At 39.9% G+C, this 26,518-nt stretch overlaps 1 protein-coding gene across 3 annotated transcripts in view; it reads right to left on the reverse strand.

Moving 5' to 3' along the window:
* Nucleotides 1-26,518, reverse strand: part of Fstl5 (follistatin like 5) — a 462,806-nt gene that overhangs the window by 23,842 nt on the left and 412,446 nt on the right. For all 3 annotated transcript variants that reach the window (XM_045131273.1, XM_045131272.1, XM_045131271.1), the window contains 2 exons: nucleotides 18,866-18,973; nucleotides 16,888-17,012 (listed from right to left, as the gene is read on the reverse strand). In XM_045131273.1, the coding sequence (XP_044987208.1) occupies nucleotides 16,888-17,012; nucleotides 18,866-18,973 (233 nt within the window). The remainder of the gene's footprint in view (nucleotides 1-16,887; nucleotides 17,013-18,865; nucleotides 18,974-26,518) is intronic.

The following is a 26,518-nucleotide window of genomic DNA, read 5'->3' on the forward strand; positions in this document are numbered from 1 at the left end:
GGCTATTTTTTTTCCATAACTAGTAAGAGGATCTCAGAGGGATGCAGCTGAGATGCAAAAATGACTATTTCTAGAGGATATCATTTTCAGCTGGTGAAAAGTCAGTATCCATCCATGAATGACTGCACAGGCGACCATGGGAAGGACATACAATTTCTCCCCCACCCAGGCCATCTGGAGGAGGAATGAATACTAGGCACCTATGTTAAGAAACCTCAGTAAGTAGAATGAATTTCTAGATGTGAAAACGAAGAACAACACTGGCAAATGTGTGAGACTGTAAAAACAATTCAAGGCAAATAGTTGCCTACAAAATATACAATTTTGAGCTGTGTGAAGTGATTTTGTCTATGGCTGATCTGCCCATCTGAGATCTCCCATTTATATCTAAGTGGGCAAAGATTAGGATTTTACTTTTCTTTTTTTCTTTTTTGCCTTATATATACAATGTGCCAGAGAGGAAATAACAAGTGCTACTTCGAAACGGGCAGAGAGCTCACTGACTATTAGAAGCATTGATGTGAAATGAAGATCCACTACATCTCATCTTTTTTGTGTGCTGCCTTTTAATATCCAATTGCCTCACTTGCTGGGAAAAAGCTAACACAATTAGGTGCTTAGAAGCTACAATAGCGGTTTTACAAAGCCCTGCAATAAAAATATCTCTAAATGTTTAAAGTACATCTGGGATTATTTTTTTTTTCAGTTCTGTAATTTATACAGATAAGTGAGAGAAGAATAACTGAATTGGATTAAAGTCTATCATGACTGTACAAGGATTAATAAAAAGTAACACTGAATCAATAAGAATAATGTAATGATTTAACAACAAAGTAGATGCTTTAAAATTTTAGGCATTTAATTATCACATGTGAAGTAATGTTTGGAAGAGCCAAAACACACTACTCTGATATACTAGATCAGAAATAAAAGTCTACGAGGCCCCTTTTTCCTTAATTCTTGAAATTGGAGTTTTAAGTGTTACCCTCTCTGAAGCCTATGCTGGTATCTCATAAGGTAAAAACACTGGGATTACAAATGTTTGTGATGGCACCTTGATGATTGTAATGGGTGACCTTAGATAGTGAAGACTATAATGAATACTCATATTTACTTTCCAGGGCATAAGATAAGCAGAAAATGCCAAATTAGAGTAACTACTGAACTATCCATGTCACATAAACTATAAGCAGTACAATGTAATCTATTCAATTTTTGTAATATGATTTGGTATTTATAACATATTAACAATAGACACATCTCCACAGGACACTCATAAAACAAGGAATATGTCTGACCACATCATAGCTTCCATGCTCCTCCACAACACAAGGAAACAGCCAAACAAAAAGCAACTGCTGCGTCTACAAATGGATAGATTATGAACAAGGGCAACAGCGTCTGCATGCTTGTGCATGTGGACGAGACGCCGAAGCCATCTCATTCAGGAACCCAACAACATGGTTGAGAAGGAACTGATGACACTCCAAGCAGACTCCAGAGGTCTGTCTGTCTTATGGACCCAACATGTAATAATCATACTAAGTTGAGTAAAGTCAGTCCTCTGCAAGTTTCTTAATTTACGAAATAGGACGAGCATAGTAGCTTTGATTACTAGAGTTAAACACACAGAAGATAACATATTTAATGTTTAATCTGTGCCTGGGACAAATTAATCACTAAATTAGAAATCATGTCTGTGAAATGTTGTCTAAAAATGTATAACAAGTCGCACACCTTGTTTATAAAAAGTTCTGGTTATTTTACGTATGTACATGTGTGGGTGTGGACAAAGGTGTCCCTGCATGGTGACTGGAAGCCAACAAGCCCTTCTGTCATTTCATTTCTCCCAAGTCAAGACACCTGCACACCAAGCCCCAGACTTCTGTGCATCTAAGGAGGATTTTAGGTAAGTACCCCCCCCAAATAATGGCCAAAGAGAGCTCTCTCTGAGGTAAGCCTTGTCCTTCTTGGTTAGGAACGTTTGTACAAACTGACTGTTCCTGTCTTCACCAAGGGCAGGCTCCTGCAGAAGCAGGTAGTGCCAACCACGTAGTGGCTGCCAATACAGTCACAGCCATCAAAAAGAACATGACGACTTCACAGGCCACCTAACAATGGCAACCCTGTGATTTACTTCTCTCAATGTAGAAAAGAGAATGGCCGTGATGTTCCATGCAGAGAAATGAGTGCATAGGGATTCACCAGCATCCACGTATGGTGAGTACAGGGTGAGGGTAAGAGCACACACACAGGCCTGTTGACTCTATTTTCTCTCAGCACCTACAGAAAATCTGTGACTACCTTATTCTCCAGCCAAATGAGGCTCCGTTCTCCTTCCCCTAAGGTATTCTGACTTTCCTGGAGAACATCTGCACCTCTAACAGTCGGTCAGCCTCATTAAATACGACACCTGCCTTGAGAGCTCCTGGGTATCTCATCTCAGTGTCTTATTTTGGAGATTCTTGGTTCTGACATAATTTTCTTTCAGCCTTGGGGAAACAGATATCTCTACAAAGCTATGATATGAACTCACGAATGCCTTTTTTTTTTTTTTTCCTGAAAGGCTCTAAGGTACATAACACTATAAGATTGACATTTACAGTTTTGGACTGGTTGACATATTGAGCATAACAAATAACTGAGTGGCCACATGTATTTTTTTGAGTACATATTGATATTGCTATCAAGTTGACTAATGGTTTTTGAGAGTGTTCAAACATTTACCTTCCTGGTCTTTAGTAGGCAGGAAACACTTTTGCTATGCATTATCTGTAACACTAATATTAAACAAAATCATTTCATTTTCTACTTGACAGGCATTTTTCAGAATCCTTTCATGTCCTTTTTGTTAGAGAAAGCTTTTCTCAATTTCTGATCACGTCAATGAAGTTAGCAACAGGATTTTCTGAAGAATATGAAAGGTGTTCTATGTAGTACTAATATTAAGAGTCCAAATTAAAATAAACAACTCTGTAAGGATTCCTAAGCATTTTAGGTTTTGCCCCCCCCCCCCCCGTACGGGGAATGTAAACCCAGGCTTCTGCATTTACTAGGCAGACATTAACTCCCAGCTATTTTCCCAGCTGATTTGTAGATGATTTGATAATTTCTTTCTCAACGTCAGTTGTAAATACATTTCTTCCATTGTCTTACAATTTCACAAATTTCATTTCATGAACCCTTCACAGATATGTTAGCATGAGTTGGTTGAGTTGCCACTTACTTATAAGACTAACATCTCTCATTTATGTAAACTAGCTTGATGCCAAATAAAAACTGAGAAACAAATTTGCTCTAGTATATCATTCCCTGAGCAAGAAAGAAAGAAAGAAAGAGAGAAAGGAAAACTTCAGTGAGTAACTGTCTTCTAGAACATTTTCAAAATTATCTGAAAGACATAAACCTCAAACAAGCATCTAAGACATTTATAATGAAATCTACCTGAGTGCAAAAACCTGATTCTCTACATCTTAGGAGAATTTAATATTATCCCCAATATCAAGATTTGGTTCAATCACAACTTTGGTGCAGTCCTAAATGAAATAAAACCACCTCTGAGGAAAGTTCTAGTGAGTTGTCTCTTAGCGTTCTAACAGTAGATGAAAAGACAAAACCAGGCCTGCTCTGCCATGGGGTAACTTTGACCTTTCTTGATTTTCAAGCATAATCCAATCATTGGCTAACATCAGTGAAGGTTGAGCTATGTTCTTTTTTAATTCAAAGAAAAACATAACTTAAGCTCACCAATGAAGCCACCAACAACAAATTTCAACTGCTAGGAAATTCTCACAGGGGTAGACCCAATAAGACATCACACATCTGATCCCAGCAGGGATGTCCTTTATTTCCATGTTTGCACCTTCTCTTACTCCCTCGCCTACACATGAAACGATCTCCACGCTAGTGATCTCTAATGCAGGAATTATCCTTTCCTCAAATAAATTCTTCAAAATTTTACGGCTGCTTTGTGTGCTTGTCAGAATCAATTTTCTAACAAAAATTTAGGGGAACAAAGTTAACAAAAGTTAGAAAAACCTTCATTTTTATGAGCCACAATGATACTATGCCCAGAATGAGACTAGATTCCTCATCTCTAACACCTGCTATGGTTTAAGAGACAATGAGAAAGCTTCTTCAGACGTCATCTGGATGTCTCGTTTTCCTCAGGAGTTAATGCCACTGCTCAAATACGCTCACCAGTAGCCGGCATCCGGCTGTTCTGAAGCATTAAGCAGGTAACCGATAACTAGCTATTCGGTCTTCATTTTACTTAAAGCCAGAGAGAAACGTTCAGAAACCACACGTGGTGTCCTAGCTCACTGTGCTTTCTCCTTTGTACTGAACAGGCATTCAGGCAAGTTGTTTGCTCAACAAAGATATACCAAGTATTCGTTGTTTTGACCACCACAGGGGCTGCTCCAGTGAACAATCCCTCATCCGGAGGAAAATGGAGAGCAGCATTTGCTCGCTGCCAGGAGCTGCAGTGTGTGCCCGGACCTATGCAAGAAGCTGCACTAAGAAGATCACGTGGGTAATGTACCTGTTTTAAACAAAGGGGGGACCATGATTTAGACCTTTTTTTTTTTTTTTAATTTTTATTTATTTATTTGAGAGCGACAGACACAGAGAGAAAGACAGATAGAGGGAGAGAGAGAGAATGGGCGCGCCAGGGCTTCCAGCCTCTGCAAACGAACTCCAGACGCGTGCGCCCCCTTGTGCATCTGGCTAACGTGGGACCTGGGGAACCAAGCCTCGAACCGGGGTCCTTAGGCTTTACAGGCAAGCGCTTAACCGCTAAACCATCTCCCCAGCCCGATTTAGACCTTTTAAGTAATAATAATGAAAATCATCCAAACATCATTAAAGCAAAGAATATGTGGCAGCGCACAGGAAGAAACAGTAAGTTGGATGGTCTCAATTGCAGCTGAATTCTGGTCTTCAGCAGTATAGTCACCACTCATATTTTCATCTGAAGAAAGACAGTTCTGCCCCATATTTACCGCCATGTCGTTTCCATGGTGGTGAAGCCACTGCATAATTCTGAATGGCCATGACAAAGGTCTGGCCCACCACACGGAGCCCTGCATGAAGGCCTGGCCCACCACACGGAGCCCCGCATGAAGGCCTGGCCCACCACACAGAGCCCCCACAAAGGCCTGGACCACCACACGGAGCCCCCACGAAGGCCTGGACCACCACACGGAGCCCCCACGAAGGCCTGGACCACCACACGGAGCCCCTCACGGAGGCCTGGACCACCACACAGAGCCCCCCATGAAGGCCTGGCCCACCACACAGAGCCCCCCATGAAGGCCTGGCCCACCACACAGAGGCCCCCACAGAGGCCTGGACCACCACACGGAGCCCCCACGAAGGCCTGGACCACCACATGGAGCCCCCACGAAGGCCTGGACCACCACATGGAGCCCCCACGAAGGCCTGGGCCACCACATGGAGCCCACCATGAAGGCCTAGCCCACCACACAGAGCCCCCACAAAGGCCTGGCCCACCACACAGAGCCCCCACGAAGGCCTGGACCACCACACGGAGCCCCCCATGAAGGCCTATCCCACCACATGGAGCCCCCACAAAGGCCTGGCCCACCACACAGAGCCTCCCCATGGAGGCCTGGCCCACCAGATGAAGCAGAAAAGGAACATGCAAGACTCTTCAAAACTTTATTGCAATATAGGGACTCCACTGGGTCACATGCCTTTGACTGAGTAGACATCATGGCCAGAAGAAATTTAGGGTATTTGTACCCTGAACCTTGTGGCTTTAGAAGAGACACATCTATAAAATGGAACTGGAACCCGGCGATAGGAAGCTTTGTCAAAACACTCATCCATCATTTCGTTTACTGGAAGTCACACTGCAGTACAAGGCAGAGCCGTGTTTTAGATCTACAGCTTGAGAATTCCAAGGTCTCTCTTTAAAGGATGACCTAGGTTTTTTGTTTTTCTTTCACAGTGTGCATGTATGTGGAAGCGTGCACATGCATGTGCACATGTTTGTGTGTGCAGGTGTGGCCATGCACTATGTGCCCATGAGAATGGAGGCTGAAGGACAACTTCAGGTGTTCCTGAGGAACACCTGACATCATTTTTGACACAAGGTCTCTCATTGGCTTTGAAATAGGCAGGTTAAGCTGGGGCCAACATTCCACTTGTCCCTACCTCCCCAGCACTGGGATTAGGTGTGTGCATACTACAGGTTTTTGTTTGTTTGTTTGTTTTGGTTTTGGTTTTCCGTGTTGATTCTGGAGATTGAATTTAGGCCTTCATGCGTGCATGGGACGTACTACCCATTGAGCTACCTCTCCACCACATACATTTTATAAAGACAGTGATGCAGCCCTGTAATGAAGGCAGGTAAAATCTCTATTCAGCTTCCAGTTGGAACCTGTGCTGGGAACTGGCAGGTGAGCAGTTGGTGTTTAATGCATCTTTACCAAATAAACCAGCGAAGTGTGTGCACAGTGACGTGATTGTTGGATGCCTTTAATAAGGAGGATGTTTGAAGATCGTTGTTATAAATGACTCAAGGAATAGGAGATTTATGAAGTGGAATGTAATTGGGTTTTTCAGGACTGACATAAATTAGGAGTATCTAAATCAGGATCAGAAAGAGTTCATTAGATAACATGAGTAGTTAAATGGAAGCAAGAGAAAAGGGAGCTACTACCTTCTCCTGGACTGTGCTGTGTGCTGTGTGCAGACCAACACTGGGAGACAAGACTGTGAGAGGACATGCCATCACACAACTTAGCTCCATAGTGACAGGCAGTCATAAACATTCCCTTTTGTCATTTTCCAGCCCGGGCACAGCTAAGGAAGGTGTTCTTAACAACTGATCCCTTGTTGGTGAAATGGAGTGTGAAGAAAGTAAGAAGGATGGAATTAGGAAAGTGAGTTGTACCAGGTGAGAGGTAATTGAGCTCAACTTAGGGCTGTGTTTGTGAGACTAGAGAGGAACAGATTAATAAACAGGCCTTATGAAGTTAGACATGAGCCCACAACCAATCATTGCAATGTCCTTAGAGCCTGAAAACAGAAAACTTCATATATATATAATTTCTTCTGTCACGTCCTAAGTCATTTGCCTTTGAAAAGGAAAGCCATGCTGATCTAAGGGATATTAAACATTGTGTCAAAGGAACCACAGAAGCTGGAGAGCTGGTTTCTAACCTACGTCTGCATGGTATTGGAATTTTGTTCTCTGCACCTCTTACAATTAAGTAATAATGCTAATTCAAAATACTAAAGGGACTTCTATTTGGAAAATTGCAACAATTTTATAAAAAGTAGTTTTGAGATACACTTTCACTGAGGTACAGAGTAAAAAAGGAATGAATTTGACCATGAATACAGATGGGCCAGAAAATGTATGTAGGGCAAGTTTGAGGAGTTGAGTATTGTAGCAAAGGTTCATGAAATCTCAGGAAGATGAGAATGCAGAAAAGTGGTCTTTGAATAATATGAGTAGTCATTAGGTTTCAACTTGAAGCTGAAGGAAAGTACTAAATGTGCTGTGCTAAGGATAAATTTACATGGCACTGATTTCATAGCTGGCTTCAACGTTATGTAATTTTTCGTAAGGAGATGAGGGACAAGACGATGTGGCTGCTAGATTTAAATGACACAGACCATGAACAGTGGGCACCTCAGTGCAGCACAGAGCGCGTGCTCAGTGTCTGGTAGCATCAACCTCTATAATAACCGTAGGGGTAAGAATGAAACACAACTAAACACAAATCAGAGAGACATAGAAACAGCATAGCAAGCTCAAACCTGACTGAGCTTGAATGCAGGCTTTCTCCCCCATATCAAAAGAAGACATTTGTACAGGGTTACTTAAAGTGATTTCTCCATGTAAGAGAAGAAGGAACGTAGAAATGCTGGTGAAATTCGGTATTAGACACTAACAATAAACATTAGTATCTATACTCGGCCTGCGTGAATATTTGCAGTTATTTATTTCCTAAAATTCCCGATTTATTTCAACACAGGACTTGGAAAATCATTTTGACTTTTTAAATATTATAGAGAAAATATGTTTAAATTAATTACATTATAAATTTATAATAAAGATTTAAATGTTAGTCTTGTTTTATGCTTATAAGTTCCTAAAAGAAAAATGTTTCCAGGTGAATATGACATTTTAGCCCTGTTTCTTTGCTTCAGCTCTGTGAAAGCAAATATATGCTATACTCATCCAAAAATATTTTCAAATGAATAAATGCCAACACATATCTATTTAAAATTAGATGAATAGGAAAAATTTTGAAAAGATTATAAACATATCTTTGATCAGGTTATCAGAATATTGATGAGAGTTGGGAAATAAAAAATTGTATTAAACAGACAAATGCATCTGTATCTACATGGCAAAGACATTGATTATGCTCATACAGGAAATCTTGAAAATTCACAAAACATAGAATACTAAGTTACCAAACAATGTACCTCTCAAATGACTATGAATTCCAGAGTGATTTCTATACCAGTCAACTATTTTAAAAAATTACTGTCTAATAAATCAGTTTCAGTCAGATTAAATTATGTCCTGCTGTGAATAATAATTTGGGGAAAGGTTAATAATTTTGATGTTAAACACTAACAATCAAACTAAGATTATATGCAAGAAATAAGAAAAGTTCATTTATCCAACCTAAATATATGAAAGCACGACCCACTAAAGTTATTTTTACAAGTCTGTCATCTGTGTGGTGAGCATATGTGTGTGTATGTGTACTCAAAAGTTTGTGGTCACGCGTCTTCCTCAGTTGCTCTCCATTTTATTGACTGAGGCAGAGTATCTCACTTGAACCCAGAGCTTGCTAATGTGGCTAGACTAGCTAGACAGTTTTCCTTAGGGATGCCTGCCCTCTGCCTCCTGAATGCCAGGTCACAGGCAGACCTCCAAGACTGCCAAGAATTTATGTGAATGCTCTGGGAGCCAAACTCCAGGCAACCACCAGGACTTCCTCCAGACTCCAGTCCAGGCAAGTGCTTCCTCCAGACTGCAGTCCACACCAGGACTTCCTGCAGACTCCAGTACAAGGCAAGGACTTCCTCCAGACTTCAGTCCACAGCCAGGACTTCCTCCAGACTCCAGTCCACGCAAACGTTTCATCCAGCCTCTCTAAATGTTCCTTAACAGTGCCTTCTGATATAATATGCAATTAAATTATTCTCATATGTCCATTAATTTGTTTTCAGAAGCTTTTTAAGTATGTTCAGACATAGATCCTTGTATGTGTGTTATACTAATAGCTATAGCTAAGCTAAATCTTTATTATTGTGTGTATATGTGTGTGAGTGTGTGTGTATGTGTGCACATGTGCATATAATTTGAGTGTGTGCTTGTATGTAGAGATCAGAGAACAGCTTTTAGATTGGTCCTCAATTTCCATCTCATTTGAAGCAGGAATTTTCTTGGTTGTAGTCTACTGTTGTCCCTGCTGCGTTCACTCTGACACTCTGTCAAATTCTTTTGTCTCCCCTTCCCATCTCACCATCAGTGTAGTGAAATTACAGAAACCTACTTTCCGCATTTTACATGGCATGGTAGTTTGAATAGATGACCCCAATACATTCCGTGTTTTATTACAGTTTGTAATTTAGGTCTGTAGCCACCTGGCTGGAGGAGGTGTCACTGGGCTGGATCTGGCCCTAAGACATGGTGGTGGATATGAAATTCCAATCTAAAGAGAGGCAAAGTGTACCTAGCTCTAGATCCTGAAGTGTGCTGTGGTGTGCCTTTTGTCTTGTGGCTTCTCTCACTGCTTGGACTTGGGAAAGCAGGCCAGCTTCTTCTGCCATTATGGAACTCCCCCTGGATCTGTAAGCTTCAATTAATATCCCTTCCTCCATAACTGTGCCTGGTCAGGAAGATCATCTCAGCAAACCTGAAGCTGTCTGCTACACAGGGGTCAAGAAATTGAACTCAGGTATTCATGCTTAAGAAGAGAAAACTTTGTCCACTGAGCTACATTCTACCCACCACTCAGTTTGAAATTGGAAGCTAAACAGTATATGCTTTCTAATTAAACATATGAACACTGTATCTCATCATGTAAAACTGTTGAATTAATTTGATTTGCATGATCAAGAAACTTCTAGGACACTGTAGGTTTTTCTGAGGTTCCATTCAGTGAAATCTCACTACTTATTCAGCATCTGAAGATCCTGATTCTCTTCTATTTACCCTTGACATATTGAAAAGAAGAAAACTAAAAGCTATATTTACACATCCAAACTTACATAATCATAAGAAACCTTTTACACTATAGCCTGAGATTAATCACTGTTATTTTTATCTGATTTTCCTTGAAATGAGTTTGGAGACAGAAAAATAAAATCTATAAATATTTTGTCATCCTTCTTTCCCAAAAGAGTAACAATCACAAGTATGTAATAAGAAGGGACAAGTTTGAGCTAGAGGGGCAGCTTACTGGTTAAGGTGATCATCTGCAAAACCCAAGGTCCCAGGTTTAATTCCCCAGAACCCATGTTAGCCTGATGCACAAGCTGGTACCAGTGTCTGGAGTTTGTTTGCAGTGGCTAGAAACACTAATGTGCCCATTCTTTCTTTCTCTCTCTCTCTCTCTCTTTCTCTCTCCCTCTTTCTTTCTGTCAAATAAATAAAAACAAATCTTACAAAAGGAAAGGACAAGTTCAACACCAAGAAAAATATTGAGCATACTTCAGTGTAGCTGAAAAAACAGGGAGCATTCATCACAAATAACTCAGTTAAGCAGTTTGCACAATGAGTTTACCACAGGGATCATTTTTCTGTCCTCCGAGACTGCCCATCTCTACTGGTCTGTAACATGGGTGATGTGGTAGTTTGAATAAACCGCCCTTGTATATTAAGTGTTTCATTGGTTTTAGTTGGGATCTGTAGCCACCTTACTGGAGGAGGTGTCACTGGGTAGATCTTAAGGTGTGGTGGTGGGTTTGAAATTCCAATCTAAAGACATGCAAAGTGCCTAGTTCCTTCTAAAGTTCCTGAAGTGTGTTGTGTGGCTTTTGGCTTGTGGCTTCAATCTCTCTTTCTCTCTGCTTGGAGCTGTGAAAACAGGCCAGCTTCTTCTGCCATTATGTAACTTCCCCTGGATCTGTAAGCTTAAATAAATCCCTTCCTCCATCACTGTGCCTGGTCTGGACATTCATCCCAGTGAAACTGAAGCTGTCTGCCACAGATGGACTGTGCCATATGCCCCAAAGGATGCTGCCCTGGAGCGCAACGCTGCCTTGTGTTGCTAATACACTCATGTGACTGTGTTAAGTATGTCATTCATGACAGACGTCATATTGCATTTAATGGACCCTTCCTCCAATGAATGCCTGTCTGCTGTAAGGTAAATCTTAAAGGCTCTCTCACATTCTTTTCATGTGTTGGGTTTTAATCCGTTTTAAGAATGTTATAACCTGGGCTTGCTTAGCGATTAAGACCCTTGCTTTCAAGGTTCAATTCCCCAGGACTCGAGTCTCTCTCTCTCTCTCTCTCTCTCTCTCTCTCTCTCTCTCTCTCTCTCTCTCTCTCTCCTCTCTCAAATACATATATTTGAATGTTATATTCTGATACATTTGCCTGTTTTTTTTCCAATATGAGAATAAAAACTAAGACATATATAGACCAAGAAGCTTTATCAATAGTTAATTAAACTTTAGGTACATATTTACTAAAATATTCTGGTTTGGCTCACAATAATTTCTTTATTCTACATGAAAAGCTATAGTGAGTCTGTACTCACAGGCTCACAACCAAATTAAAATGATACAAAATATTAATTCATTTGGATTCACAATGAATAATTTTTGTAATTTCAGATTATAAAGATGAGTATCAGTCCAACCAATATTGCCCATCCCTGCCCCACTTTCATAATGCTTAAGCTTTATGAAGTTAAGAAAGCATTAGAAATTATACTTCAAGCTTTGGATTTTTATGTTCCCTGAGGCTAGGGAGAGGTACTATGGATGCTGTCTCAAGATGCCTGGTAACAGCAGCAAATTGTAGCTCCCACTCAGCGATGTGAACACAGAGAGATGCATTATTACGCATAGTTATGGGCATGCTGCTGAGATATGGTGCATTTTCATGTTTTTTTTCTTGTTGCCTCCAACCACTGCAAACACACTCCAGATGCACGCACCCCTTGTGCATCTGACTTACGTGGGTCCTGGGGAATCAACCTGGGTCTTTTGTATTTGTAGGCAAAGCCATCTCTTCAGCTCCTATTTTCATGTTTTTTAACTTAAGATTATTTTCAACTAACCATGGGCCTATGAAGGCAGAGCCCCATCTTAAAATGATAGGAATCTAGTTCTTTAAATATTTTATCTGTTTCACTATAAAGCAAACTGAGCCTAGTAATCATTGAAATTATTTAATTTCCTTGTTAATGATAAAATATTCTTGATTTAACATTTCTAACACACCAACAATCGTATGAGAAAGGGCAGGAAGGGCATAGACATTTGCTTTACATGTACATGGTGGCTGTCTCTCAAGGAGAATGCTTGCACTCTCCAACATATTCACCCATGTGGACCTGGACTCTGGTGCATTTGTTACTTTTCTCATTGCTGTGACAAAATTCCTGACATAACCAACCTAAAGAAGGAGAGATTATTTTGTCTATAGCTTAAAGGGAAATAGCCTATCATGGCAAGCAAGGCATGAGGTAGACTGTGTGCACACATATGGGAGATAAGAAAAGGGGATGCCATGCCAGCACTCTTGTTTTTCTCTCCTTTTTTTCCTGCATTTTATTTACCCCGAAACCCCAGCCCAGGAGGTCCTGCCATCTACATCCAAAGTGGCCTTCCACCAAACCCAGGAGTGTGACTTCTAGCTTATTCTTAGTCCAATGGAGATTAACCATCCTAACTGTGACAGGTTAGCATAAGGACCTCTGAGAGAGGAAGCAAGAACAATTTTGCTTTGCATAATGAAACTCAAGAGTCAGATCTACAATGTGGAGTGTTTCTAAATTACACATTATTAGAGCTCCATTGATTCCTGCAGTAAGCAAATGGTGTAGAATGAGTCTATTTAGGGACTTTCTTGAAACCAAAGCTTACAGTCTACTAATGGTACCTATACAAAACATTTATTTACCTTTTTTAAAAGAACATATTTAAATCTCCACATCTGAACAACAGATTTCTCTTTAAATTCAACAATGTTTTTTCTAATAAAAATATCCAACAGCAAAGGTATGCTACAATTTAAACTATCATTTTTCAAGAAGAGTTGATGGTCTATTTGGCCCTTAGGCAGTAAATTGTTTTCTGTAAACATGGCTCTCAAATAGGACAGAAAATGCTGGAAATAGAGAAGAGGGACTATCCAAGCCCCTGTAACTCAAGAAGGAATGAAAATAACAAACAACAAACACACAGAGACCACACATACATACTTTGTCTTAAGCAGCCTGTTTTCTTTCCTGTCACTAAGCATTATAACCATTGTGTAGGCACATAAGTATGCTAAGGGTTGAAAACAGTTTAAAATGAAGGAAGATCCTGCCATCATAATGTAATAGAGGCAGGAGGAAATCATATATCAAAGTGTGAAAGATAATGTGTTTATTTCTTTTAATAAGATGATGCCACTGTGAAAATCAGTATGGAGGTTTCTCAAAAATAAAGTCACTCTTGGGTATATAATGTGAGGACTCTAGGTGAACACACCAGGCAAATGCTAGCACATCGTGTTTATTACTGTACTAGTCACAACAACCAAGAAATAGGCCCAGCCTGGATGTCCAGCAACAGTTGAATGAATAAAGAAAATGTGGTATATGAAAAATGAATCATTTTTAAGATAATGGATTGAACTGAAAAATATTATATTGATTGAATTAAACAGACTCAGAAAGGAAATATCTCATAGTTCATCATATATGCAGAACCTAGATTTGAATTGGTGTGTATGTGTGCTATGTACATCATAAAACTAGACAGGAAACCATGAGAGTGGAGTAAGAGACCTTAGGAGAAGGGTGTGGTACTGAAAGAAAGGATAATGAAATAGTCTATGAAAACAGAAGGGGTGGTATTTATGGAGAAAGGGGACCAGTAAGAGTGGGTCAGGGGAATGAGGGAGCCAGTGGGAATGGAGAAGAATTAAAACAAAGTCTAGATGAAACTTCTTCATGGAAGCAAAAAGTTTGGGCTCAGGCTTGGTTCACTGATCAGAGCTCAGAGGTTTACGGAATACTCTGTGTAAGATCCAATGTTTTATGTCATTGCTGTACTTGGCGATCCTAAAGCGTGGGCACACATTATCTTCTAATTTCACTAAATAAGAAATCAGTTTATTATTTCAGTTCATTAAAGCCCAAAATGAATATTTTCTTTAAGAAGCTATGACTCTGTAGGAAAATCAACCAAGACAGTGTAGGGTATAGGCTGAGTCACTCCTGGAAGGGGAGAGAGCTCTGAAAAGCCAAAGGAGAGGAGGGTACCAAGTCCTGGTTTTGAGATACTACGAACATGAAAAGTACTTTATCAATATTCAAAATCCTAAGGCATTCTAAAAACTTGAAAATGTTTCATGAATTTTTAACATATTAAGAGTCAATCACTTTCAAAATTGAACCTCTTTAATTTTGTGAGCTTTGTGAGCTATGTTTATAAAACGTTAACATGAGCTTATAAATTATTGTTATGTTTTATTACACACATTTGACATCTGCTACATGGTGATTTTATATGCATATAGTACATCTATGTGTATCCCAAGGTAAGTATATTTAGGCGTACATATGCACACATACAAATATACATAGACCTATATATACAAACTCATATGTGTATGCATATGTGTCTCAGGATGTTAATGCACACATTCACCCACTACTGTCAAACAAATTATCACATCCATTTTGATAGCTTTAAAATTCTTCAGTCCCAAGTAATCTTACAGACTAGAACAAAGAAACTTGAGGATTACAGAAACAAACAGTGGGCAGGGTTTGAGGATAAAAATGACCCAAACCCAAACAGTGAAAAGTACAGGCTTTTAGCAAAATTATAACTATTCACAAAGAAGTCAATGTAAAAATGCTGATTACAACTCACAAGTTAGCAATGATTCCTGCCTAACTTAACATTCCAACACTATGTCAGTAGTAAAGCAGCTGCCACCACAGCCAAGGCCAGTGCTATCCCCATGACACTCGGGTGTGGGTTGCTGTGATCTAAGATGATATTTTTCTATCAGGATGCACCAAGTACCCAGCATCCCCATGTTCTGGATGCAGAGTAGCTCACCATGAGTTTGACAATGAGAAACAAGGTACATAAGAAAGACAGCTCTTCCCTAAGACAGATTATAGGAAGTATCCCTTTCCCCTTCCTATGAGACACATGAATTACTCATCCATCACTTTTTAGATACTAAGAGTATAAAATTCTGACTCATGTCCAGGAGTCTTTCAGACAATTATATGAAATGAAGATGATGCAATGTGACAGCAAAGCAGATTAATGTGATACAAGGTGTGAGAGGAAGAAAATTAATATCAATCAAATACATATTATGTGTCAGACTTTTTGCTTGGCATGGACATGTCTATAAAGAACAGCAGACAGAAAGTAGCATCAAGTCTGAAAAACACGCAGTCCATAAAATTCAATCCCAATATATATGTACATACGTGGCAAATTGATTAGAAATACATCCTGTGAAATAGGTAGAACATATCCTATTTATTGCTCAGGAGTTTCAAGATGAAATGAATTCTTATGTTAAAAATACTTTACACACATAATAGTTTATATCTGGAAAGGTACATCCATTTTTACTCATCATTCCCTGTAGTAATAGGTTCATAACTTTAAGCTCCAATAGGCAATTGGATGATCACTCTTGTTCATTATGAAGGGATTCTATGTGAAAATAGGATGGTTAATGCTCATAATAAGTTAAATACTTATAAAATACTGTTTAGACATAAAATGTGTCCTCCTATATAGCTCTAAAAAGAATAAAGACACTTAAAAGTACTTAAAATAATCAACAGTATTTCATCCTTTTTCATAATGGGATGTAGAACTGTAATGAAATGATGTGGTCTGTCTGTGGATGACACATGGATATTTTTCTACCTGTCATTGGCTCTGACACAAGCTTCATAATAATCCTTCAGAGCCTCAGATACGCAGGGCTCTGTCCACTGTGCATACGAGTGTGGGCCGCACCTGCCTGCACTCCCCCCCCCCCCACCACTACCACTTCAGCATTGCCACGGAGCCCTGGTCAGACATTGTTGTCAGTTAATGTTAATTTAGTACTTTTGCAAATACTTGGGGAGAGAGAAAAAAAAAAGTAACAGATCAAAGTTTTGGCCTCAGATAATTCATATCAACCTACGGTACCTCCTCATACTTCTTACATTAATTTTGATATGAGCAAAAATGATATGAGTATAATGAAAGATACTGAGCAGATTTCGATGACTTAAGCCCTTTCCTCATGCTAAGCTCAAATGAACAGTCTTCGCTGAGAAGTACACCAATATTAAAGTTATTTTTTTCAGGAAATATGGACATTTTATAAGAGCCTAGGACCAAAGACCCTAGCAACAATTTGGAAAATTATTAACTGTTAAGTTGATAAGAACAACAAAATGAAAAGTCCATTTTTATAAATTCAGTTCTGTCTTAGGCATTGGAAAGAAATCTTTGATTGTAAAATCACTGTCAATATGGATAAATAATTGCATGAGGCAGATGTGACACAGCTTACAACCATTTGTGACTGTATCAATGTATCCTTTATAAGTGAACTGTTTAGTGATTTTATGTGGCTTTTATTAAAATTAGAGAGAAAAGAGAAGGCGAGTCATGCCATTTAGCACCTACCTTATGTGTGTGATAATGAGTGTTGTGGTGGGAATGAAGAAATCATCCACTCTGTCAAACTGTTTGCCAACTGGCTGGGTGTGGATGGTGTGGTGAGGCGTATTCCCGCTGGCCAGGGTTATCACCTAAACACAACACACGATGCTTAGACCCATGCAGTACATTTCCTTAGTATAAGATTCCTTGTTACTTAAGGTAAAATCTTTTTTCTTCTGCATAAACTCTATTTTCCTCCCCAAAATTAGCTGTTTTCAAGCAACTTACAATTTTCAAGCTTTGCTACTTATTCATATTGAAAACTTTTGTTTCTATCAAGACATAAAAAGTAGTGAGGAGAAAAATCTCAATAGAAGCTTTCAGAACACCCTCACACCTCAAATGAGCCAAAAGAAATCCCTGTGCTCACTCAATCGTTCCTCTCTGGGACTGTGCTATAACAATAGAGAATATTAAGGTATGATGTTTCTATTTTTTAATATTTATTTTTATTTATTTAAGACACACCCAAAGAGAGAGAGAGATGGGATGGAGTGAGGGAGGAAGAATGAGTGCACCATGGCCTCCAACCACTGCAAATGAGCTCCAGAGGCTTGTACTACCTTATGCATCTGGCTTACCTGGGTCCTACAGAATTTAACCTGGGTTCATTGACTTTGGAGACAAGTACCTTAACCACTAAGCCATCTCTCCAGCTCTGATATTTCTATCTTTAATGGTAAACTTTGTTATCATAGTTTATTCTTTTGCATATAAATGTGACCTTTAATTAATATGACCTATTATATCCCCCAATTAAAAAAAATACCGAGTACTGCATTTGTTACTCTCATCTTTTCTATGACAAAATAACTGCCAAGACGCCACATATGGACTGGAAAGATGGCTTAGTAGTTAAGGCACTTGCCTGCAAAGCCTAAGGACCCAGGTCCACTTCCCCAGGACTCACATAAGCCAGATGCACAAGGTGGTGCATGCATGCATTTGGAGTTCCTTTGCAATGACTAGAGGCCCTAGTGCACCCATGCTCTCTCTCTCTCTCCCTCCTTCTCTCTCTAAAATTAAAAAAAAAAAAACCTGAAAATAAAATATTAAAAAAAGAAGCAATATAAGGGAAGTTTGCTGGGGCTTTCAGTTTCAAGGCTGTGGTCCACCATGTTGGGAAGGGAGTCGTGGTGGGGTTGTCTCTGTGAGGAAGCATGGTGCGGGATCATGAGGAGGGTGGATACTTGGAGTTTACAGTCCAGAATCAGAGAGAGAGAGAGAGTGATGGATCTCTCTCTCTCTCTCTCTCTCTCTCTCTCTCTCTCTTTAATTTAGCCTGTGAGCCCAGCCCATAGTATGGTGGCACCCCCATTTAGGGTGGTTCTTCTCCCCACCTCAGCTAACTCACCTTAGGAATTAACATGGACATGCTCAAAGATTTGTTTCCAAGATGACTCTTTTTCTTTCTTTTGGCCCATGTGTGTGTGTGTGATTGTGTAGTAAGTGTTGTGTATGGTGTTTTCACATGAGTGTGCAGGTGTACATGCCTGTACGGGCATGCAGAGGCCATTGGATAATTTCACTTGCCATCCATGTGTTTCCTGCAGATGCAGTCTCTCACAGACTCCAGTTATTCCTTAGACTGGTTGACCAGTGAGCCCCAGAGAGTCTCCATTCTCTGCTCCGCTCATGACTGGGGCTACAGGAATGTGCACTCACACCCAGCCTTTTGTCTGGGCACTTGGGATAAATCAGGCTCTGAGGCCGCGGCGCTTGCCTGGTCAGCTGGAAAGCACTCTTCCCCACTGCATCTTCAAGTCAAATTGAAAGTGAAGATTCATAGTAACAACTGGAACATCCTTTACTCTGTGCACATCCAGTGATTTAAACTGTCGTTCTCAGATGGAAGAACGCCGTAGTTCAAAGGTCACAAACACCCAGGGAGACGTCTGAGCACTCTAAAGGCCCATTCCAACTACACACCAAGAAATCTCACCTGCAGTGTGGGCGACATCTTATCCATGCTGCCCCAGCTCAGCACCCAGACTTGGTCATGTGATTTGTCATAGTGTAATTTAACAGGGACGGGGTCTGTACTCACTGCCTAGAATAAAGAAACGAGAGAAACAGAAAAGATTTCAGACGATGGCCGTAACTGAATACAATGATGGAAGATTTCAAACACTGAGGGGTCAGGCTAAATTTTATTTTGCCAGTTGTCTTTATTTCCTCAACCCTTATTTGGATTAACTTGGAAATGTCACTCCTTACTCAGTCTTTGCAGTTTCATAGGCTCTCATTTTCATTCTCCCTGTGAGTAGTGAGTCCAGGAGAGCTGTTTAAAGACACGAGGTAGAAGAGGTGCCTACACTCACTTGTATCCAGTGAAGAGTGCTGGGCATGGGCATCTTTCCATGCTCTGTTTCTTAACATACTCATGCCCATTATGGGGCGTGACTGAACTGTAGGTACCAGAATAAAACCATACTTACGTTAAGGATTTTTATAAGATTATGCAAGTGGTTAGGATTCATAATTGTGGAGAGTGAGAATAATGCTGATGAAAAGCTAATCATGGGCTGGAGGGATGGCTTAGTGGTTAAGTCATTTGCCTGCAAAGCCAAAGGACCCAGGTTTGATTCCCCAGGACCCACATAAGCCAGATGCACAAGGGGAGCACACGTCTAGAGTTTGCAGTGGCTGGAGGGCCTGGTGCACCCATTCTCTCTCTCTTCCTATTTCTCTGACAAATAAATAAATAAATTATTTTTTTTATAAAAGGTAATCATTTGGGGCTTATATTTGGCTCAAAATAAATGATCTGAAATTTCTTATGTGGTGGCAGCTGTATTTTGCACCAATACAACCATATACAATATTAAAATGGCAATGATTCAATAAGTGGGTAAAACTAGAAAAACTGATTTCTAAATTAGTTTTCTTAATGAGAAATCCAAAACCACAGGAAGAAAAACAAGCTTTTTTTTTTTTTTTTGCATTACACATGAGATGGTAAATGTGGTTTTCTACAAATACTTATAATATTAAGGATTTACTTGAGGCATAATTGTTGAAAAACAAGTTACACCTGGGAAATAATTTTACTCACTTTAATTTCAAACTATTTATTTTACAGCTTAATAGCTATTAAAAGTAATTTTCTAAAGTACTAATTTATATATATTTAGTAACTTTGTAAGATGGTATAAATTGTATCAGAAAACAAACTTGATATGATAGTGGTATTTCTTCTCAAAGCTGTTGAATTTCATTAGATGATTTCCCAAGACCTAATTCACACAGGTATGCCCTTCTCAGTGGGTTAGTAGCAGGAAAATTACATTTATGTCAGATATATGGAAATTCATGTTTTTTAAATTATGTGTTAGAAATTTTTAAATTATGTGTTTTGAATAATAGCAAATAAAAAAAACAACAACAGCAACAAATATTATGAACTAGTTGTTTCCTCAGCCGTTGCAGGTAAGGTGATTTAAGCATGCTAAAACCTTGATTTTGTTCTGACCAGAAGGCCATTTTGAATTTATGACTTACATAATTTTGAACTAAAAAAGGAGGTAATTTAGCCAGCTCAGTATGTGATAATTTGTTAAAAAAATAAAAAGCTAATATGTAAATATATTAGGTAAAAAACGAAACTAAATCTGGCTGAGAAACTGACATATAAATAGCCAATATCTAAACAAATGCAATGTTTCAACCTTTATAAAAATTGCATGTTTTGAAAACATTATAGTGCATTTTACCTGTTGCAAATTCTTAGTTTTCATGAACTACTGCAATAATGAAAGGATTTCTGGAAAGGTCTATCTAAGGAATTCTGCAATGATGCTCTTACTCTTTCTTTTCTGGCTACTGGGGCCATAAGATCATTTGTGTATCAGCTCAGCAGAACGGTTCCCGAGTGGGTCACCATCTGTGGAAGCCACGGCATAGTTCTGCTCTGCTTTGATGGGCAGAAAGTTTTCCAGCCAGAACAGGGGCTGTGAGTGGCCGCCGTGTGCTCTGCTGTGCGCTGTGAAAGCGGCATTGCCATGACTCCTGAGAAGACGGCAAAGGGACAGCCTTCTCTGCTCCCTTTCTCCTCATCCTCCTGCTTTGAGAAGATTCGTTCCAAGCTTCTAAAGCCATTTTTAAGCTGTGAAAAATAAGCTTAAGGAACAAAGAGCCAACCATTTGAAAATGCAGCAGGAGAAAAAGGGGAATGCGTTTTCCTTAATAACATTCAGATGCTCCAGCAGCTCTTCCTAGACTCGGTATTAATCTGGCAATTAGAACTTTATTCCTTAATATTGTTACAAGTTAATTTTTTTAGTTGTTTTTGAAGGAATGCCAGATGTTTCATTAAGATTTCTTTGTGTTCTAGTCAATAATTTTGCCATGAATATAACCAAAGAGCTATTATCTACTGCTGTACAGATAACACAGCTAAAAATCCTTGGATTTCACATTTTCTTATACATTAAAGTTAATCTGTGTATGACCATGTAGTTTACAATCAAATAACATCAGGTCTTTATGATGTCAGAGCAGACAACAATGATGGTGAGGACAAACAGATTGCTACTCGATCATAAAAATACAGTAACAAGGGCTGTGGGGTGTTCACTGAGTAAAGTACCTGCCACACAAGCGTGAAGACCAGAGTTCAGTCTCCAGGACTCATACAAACTGCTAGGCACGGTGGAGTACTCTAACCTCAGTCTGTGGAGGTGGAGACAGGGACTCCCCATGACGCACTGGCTGATCATGTTGCTCAGCTCTATGTTCAGCCTAGGACACCCTCTCCCTGGCTACAAGTTGTCAGCGACATAGGAAAAAAAAAAATCAAACTCCACACATAGTTGCACACACATCAACAAGTCTATGCACAAATGTACAAATGTACCTACATAATACACACATGTGCCCGCGCGCGCACACACACACACACACACACACACACACACAAGAATGCTATAAACAAAATGAGCAAAGGTTTGTAAGTAACTATTAATGTGCCAAGGAACTTTTTTTTTTTATAATGAGCATTTTCACTTTGCTCATTAGATGCTTTCTTTGCCCAGGCTTTCATAGGTAGTCTATATAGGACACCACTGTCCACAGGTTTTACCCTATATGGGACACCATCACCCAAAGGCTGAATCCTATATGCGACACCACCATCCACAGGCTATGTTCATACCTATCTGGTAGGAGAAGAAAACCATGGCTGTGTTGACAGAGGTCATTCAACCAATGACCAGATATGAAAAATTCCACATACTGTATTCCTTCCTCTGGGAACCTCTCTGACCTTGAAACATCCTCTTTCCTAGTTGAATGATGTTGGCTTATGAATGTGTTGCCCTCTTATTTTTGCCACCTGGGTAAGAACATTGTTTGGGATTTTTCTCTTTTGCAAGATGAACCAAAATTCAAAGGAGCTCAAATGTCTTCATGTCCTAAATTCAGAATGAGGGAGCACACCGTGCCCATGAACCCAGTGTCCAATCTCAACTCCTTGACTTAAGATGAAAATAGAATATTTTAGAAAATATTATTGCATAGGAAACACCTTTTGGCTCTGTTTCCTCTAGACTAAAATGGAAACCAAAATATTCATCTTTCAGTGATTTTGTGACTGTCAGGTGAGACATGGAATGATCCCCTCCTGACCGACATTAGGCACTACCAAGAAACCACTCACATTGTTAAAACACGAAACACTACTGAGAGACTGCTCAGACTATGAGAAGGAGGACTGAAGTTGGAATGTAGCTCAGTGGTCCAGTTCTTGATTACTACTGGTGTGAAGCCTGGTTCCTCCCAGTGTGAGTGGTACTATTTGAAGCAGAGCTATTTTCATGACCATTAGGCTATAACCACTAAGACATTTAATACAGCAACTGAAAGAACTGACACCCCTGACGCAAAGAAAATAAACACAGTTTTTCTCTTTAAAGGGTTTAGAGAATAGAGAGAGTAAAGACATGATCAAGTCCTGTGACTACTCAGAGGAAGGAGGGCAATGCAGGGTGAGAGACAGGGAAAATGTTGTTTTCACTGAGCCATGAAGAATGAATATTTTCATGGATGGGAAGACAGAGGCCCTTTTTTAAAGTTGACTTACAAAAGTATTTTACAGGACATGTCAGAAGGCAGCCCATGATCAATTGCCTTAAAATAACAAGATATATGTATTTGGAGGAGGAAATTATCAGTCAAATTTCAAAACAACAACAGAATTTTTTAAAAAAAGATAGAGCCTGCTAAGTAATTTACAAAAGTTTGAAATATTTTGTTTCAGCATCTCAAAAATCTAGTTCCAAATGTAGTTATTTTAACATTCCATTACAAAAATTAGCCAGAACCAAAAAAGAAATACAGATAAATGTGAAAATGTAATATGATATATTTACTGGAAAAAATTCATTGGAAAAATATCTACTTATGGGTTTTTAAGTGAAACTAACTTAGCACCCAGTTCAGAAAACACATTCGCATGGTTTTCAGCAGCAAAATATCTAACAGTGAATGTTGTGTTTCAAATGATTAAATTCATGATAATTTTCTCAAAGCAACTTTTTTTTATTGTCTTGTAAACTTAGGTTCTAGAATGTAAATCTCTTAATTTTCTTGTAAATACTACTTTCAATGTTATGTAATCATGTTGAAATAATTTCATATCCTATTTTTCGTTTTTTGAGGTAGGGTCTGTTTCACTCTGGTTCAGGGTGACCTGTAATTAACTCTATAGTCTCAGGGTGGCCTTGAACTCAGGGCAATCCTCCTACCTCTGCCTCCCAAGTGTTGGGATTAAAGGCGTACACCACCACGCCTGACCCTATTTATTTTTAAATATTTAAAAGAGAAAATATATATATATATTATATTTAAGATTGCATTTGTTGCAGCATTAAAAGGACAGTGATAAATGCATTTTTGTTTAATATTGTTAAAACATTTTAAGGGTACAATTCACAGAGAGTATGTTTTTTATTTTTTCATTGTTTACTTGTTTGCTTGAATCTTTAAATAATAATCCCCACATACACAGTTTCATGACAGCCTTTCAGAATGCCTTGAGTACAACTAGTATAAAAAATTAAGGGCTGGAGAGATGGCTTAGTGGTTAAGCGCTTGCCTGTGAAGCCTAAGGACCCCGGTTGGAGGCTCGATTCCCCAGGACCCACATAAGCCAGATGCACACGGCGGTGCATGCATCTGGAGTTCGTTTGCAGTGGCTGGAGGCCCTGGTGCGCCCGTTTTCTCCCTCTCTCTCTCTCTCTCTCTCTCTCTCTCTCTCTCTCTCTCTCTCTCTCTCTCTCTGTCTGCCTCTCTCTCTCTCTCTGTTGCTCTCAAATAAATAAATGAAAATGAAAAAAATTAAAATCCAGGACACCCTGGAAATGGGCACATTGCATCCAATCTGTCAAGAGGGTTCCCTTCCTGAAACCTGAACACCGGGGAGCGCAGCCACGATGCGCGCAGCGAGGGCTGAGACTTGGCAGGTCGCGTCAAGTCAGTGGAGTGCAGCTTGTCCCGAGCCTGGCGCACGAGGGCAGCTCTCTGATTAAGAGAGCCCACTTTACACTGACCACGTACGCTCTCCGGATAGCGCGCTGATGGCCGGGGAGGCAGGGGATGGTCTTAGGAGCGCTCTGGCCTGTCACTTCTGCGCCCCAGCGGAGGAGTCCCTCACTCCACAGAAGACAACGAGGTCGGCTGTTCGCTAACTCATCTTCACCCAGCCAGGCATCATCCGTGTGCCAGTCCAGGAAATAGCCCAAGCATCTGACATTTGGAGCAATATCCAGTTGATAGATGTCGTTGAAATACCACAGCCCTTTTGAGCCGAAGATCAGCACGTGGCTGATATATTTACTGAAAACAAATGTGTGTTCCCCTGATATCAGCGGTTTTCAAGAAAAGGTGAAAAAAATCTACCCTCCCCCAAAATGCTTGTCGTTCTAGAAAATAATGTGCAGTGGTGTGGTTTAAACTGTAAAAATGTGCAGCCACCAAATACACATTTACCAGGAATCCACAGATTCAATGCAAAGGAACAAGACAGAAAGGGTTCTAGATAAGGGCGGAATAAAGCGGTTCAGACCCATGGGCACCAAGCATGCCTGCGATGCGCCAGCCACCTGGTTATCTGGCCGACACAGGGACCTGGAGCTCTATCTAGCACAGCCTGGGATGTAGCTCACAAGCAGGGCTGCTTCCCCAACACTTCTAAGGCCTGGACGTACTGGCTATGGTGGGACCGGAAAAGAAATCTTGGTGCTCAAATTCAATTAAATGTATTGTAATTTACTGCTCAGTTTCAAGAATAAGACATTTACTTTTGGCCATCATTGTTCCATTTTGTTATGCCCAGTGTAGGTAATTCCGTGGTGTTTTTCTGTACTACGTGGGAAATAATGAAATGTTAGTTGTAGTTAGTCTTTTGTATATGTAAGAGATTTAGTATTTGAATATATAGAAATATAGTCACAACAATATTCAGAGTTCATCTTTAAGCAATTACTTTTGAGAACTGCAATGCATGTGCTAGCAAGGTAATTTTAAGACAATATAAGGATGAGTTATTTCACCCAGAAAGTGACAGATCATGAAACTTATTGTATAATTAAGTGAATTGGCTAAATTATATGTGATTACCAAACATGTTTAGGTAAATTCAAAATTAGAATGTTTAATTAATATAACAATGGTACCATAAAATTCTACTTCTTAAAAGGCAGACCAAATGGCTGAACCTTCACCAGGCCCTTATAGGGAACACCTGAACCAAAAGACACTTGAGAGGGTAGGATCAATCTAACCTAAACCTTCTACATCTTCCCTCCCCCCTCTCTCTCTTCTCTCTAACTCTTGAATATTAGTTGTCTTTTTCCTCATTTTCTTAGTAGGCACTGACCTGTAACTCCCAATACCAGCATGAGGCTATCTTCTACAGTGAGCTTTTGATCAGAGAGACCTACAAGGTTTCCTAAAACACAGACATTTCTGTCAGAGTACTTGATGACCCACCAAAGGTTAGTGGTAAGACCCTACTGCTGAAGACACCATATGCAGTTGACATGTAAAATGGAACGGCATGGCTGGAAGCCAGGAGAGAGTCAGTCCCCAGCCAGTCAGCGCGTCTAGTGCCAGAAGGTGCTACATGGGCGACAGGGGGAAAATGACCAATATCCGTCCAAGCAACTCATGGTCTAACATACTTAGCAGCAAATAATCTGTTGTGATGCCCACACAAGTGTAATAGTGGCACACAGCCATGGTGGGGAACCAACTGCTTTTGATTTGGCTAACTGATCCCTACAGCTGGTATGGAACCCATAGCTGGATCTGGGAAATAAGTCAGAACCATATCCAAACATAAGCCCACTCTCCAATATCAAGCTACCATCAATCATGGGCTACAAGAGGGCCTACACCTATTAAATTCTCTCTATAAAAAAAAAAAGTAAGGGTTATCTCATTTGTCCTGGTGCTAACTTACTCTCCGTTGGAGAATCTGCTTCTCTTTTTCAGATAGATGTAGATCCTAAGGAGAGAGCCACCCCTTCATACCTCAAAAGGGCCCAGCTGAAACTAAGAAAAATTGGTGAAACAGGGCTAGAGAGATGGCTTAGCG

The sequence above is a fragment of the Jaculus jaculus genome, chromosome 12 (assembly GCF_020740685.1).
Source record: "Jaculus jaculus isolate mJacJac1 chromosome 12, mJacJac1.mat.Y.cur, whole genome shotgun sequence".
NCBI lineage: Eukaryota > Metazoa > Chordata > Mammalia > Rodentia > Dipodidae > Jaculus > Jaculus jaculus.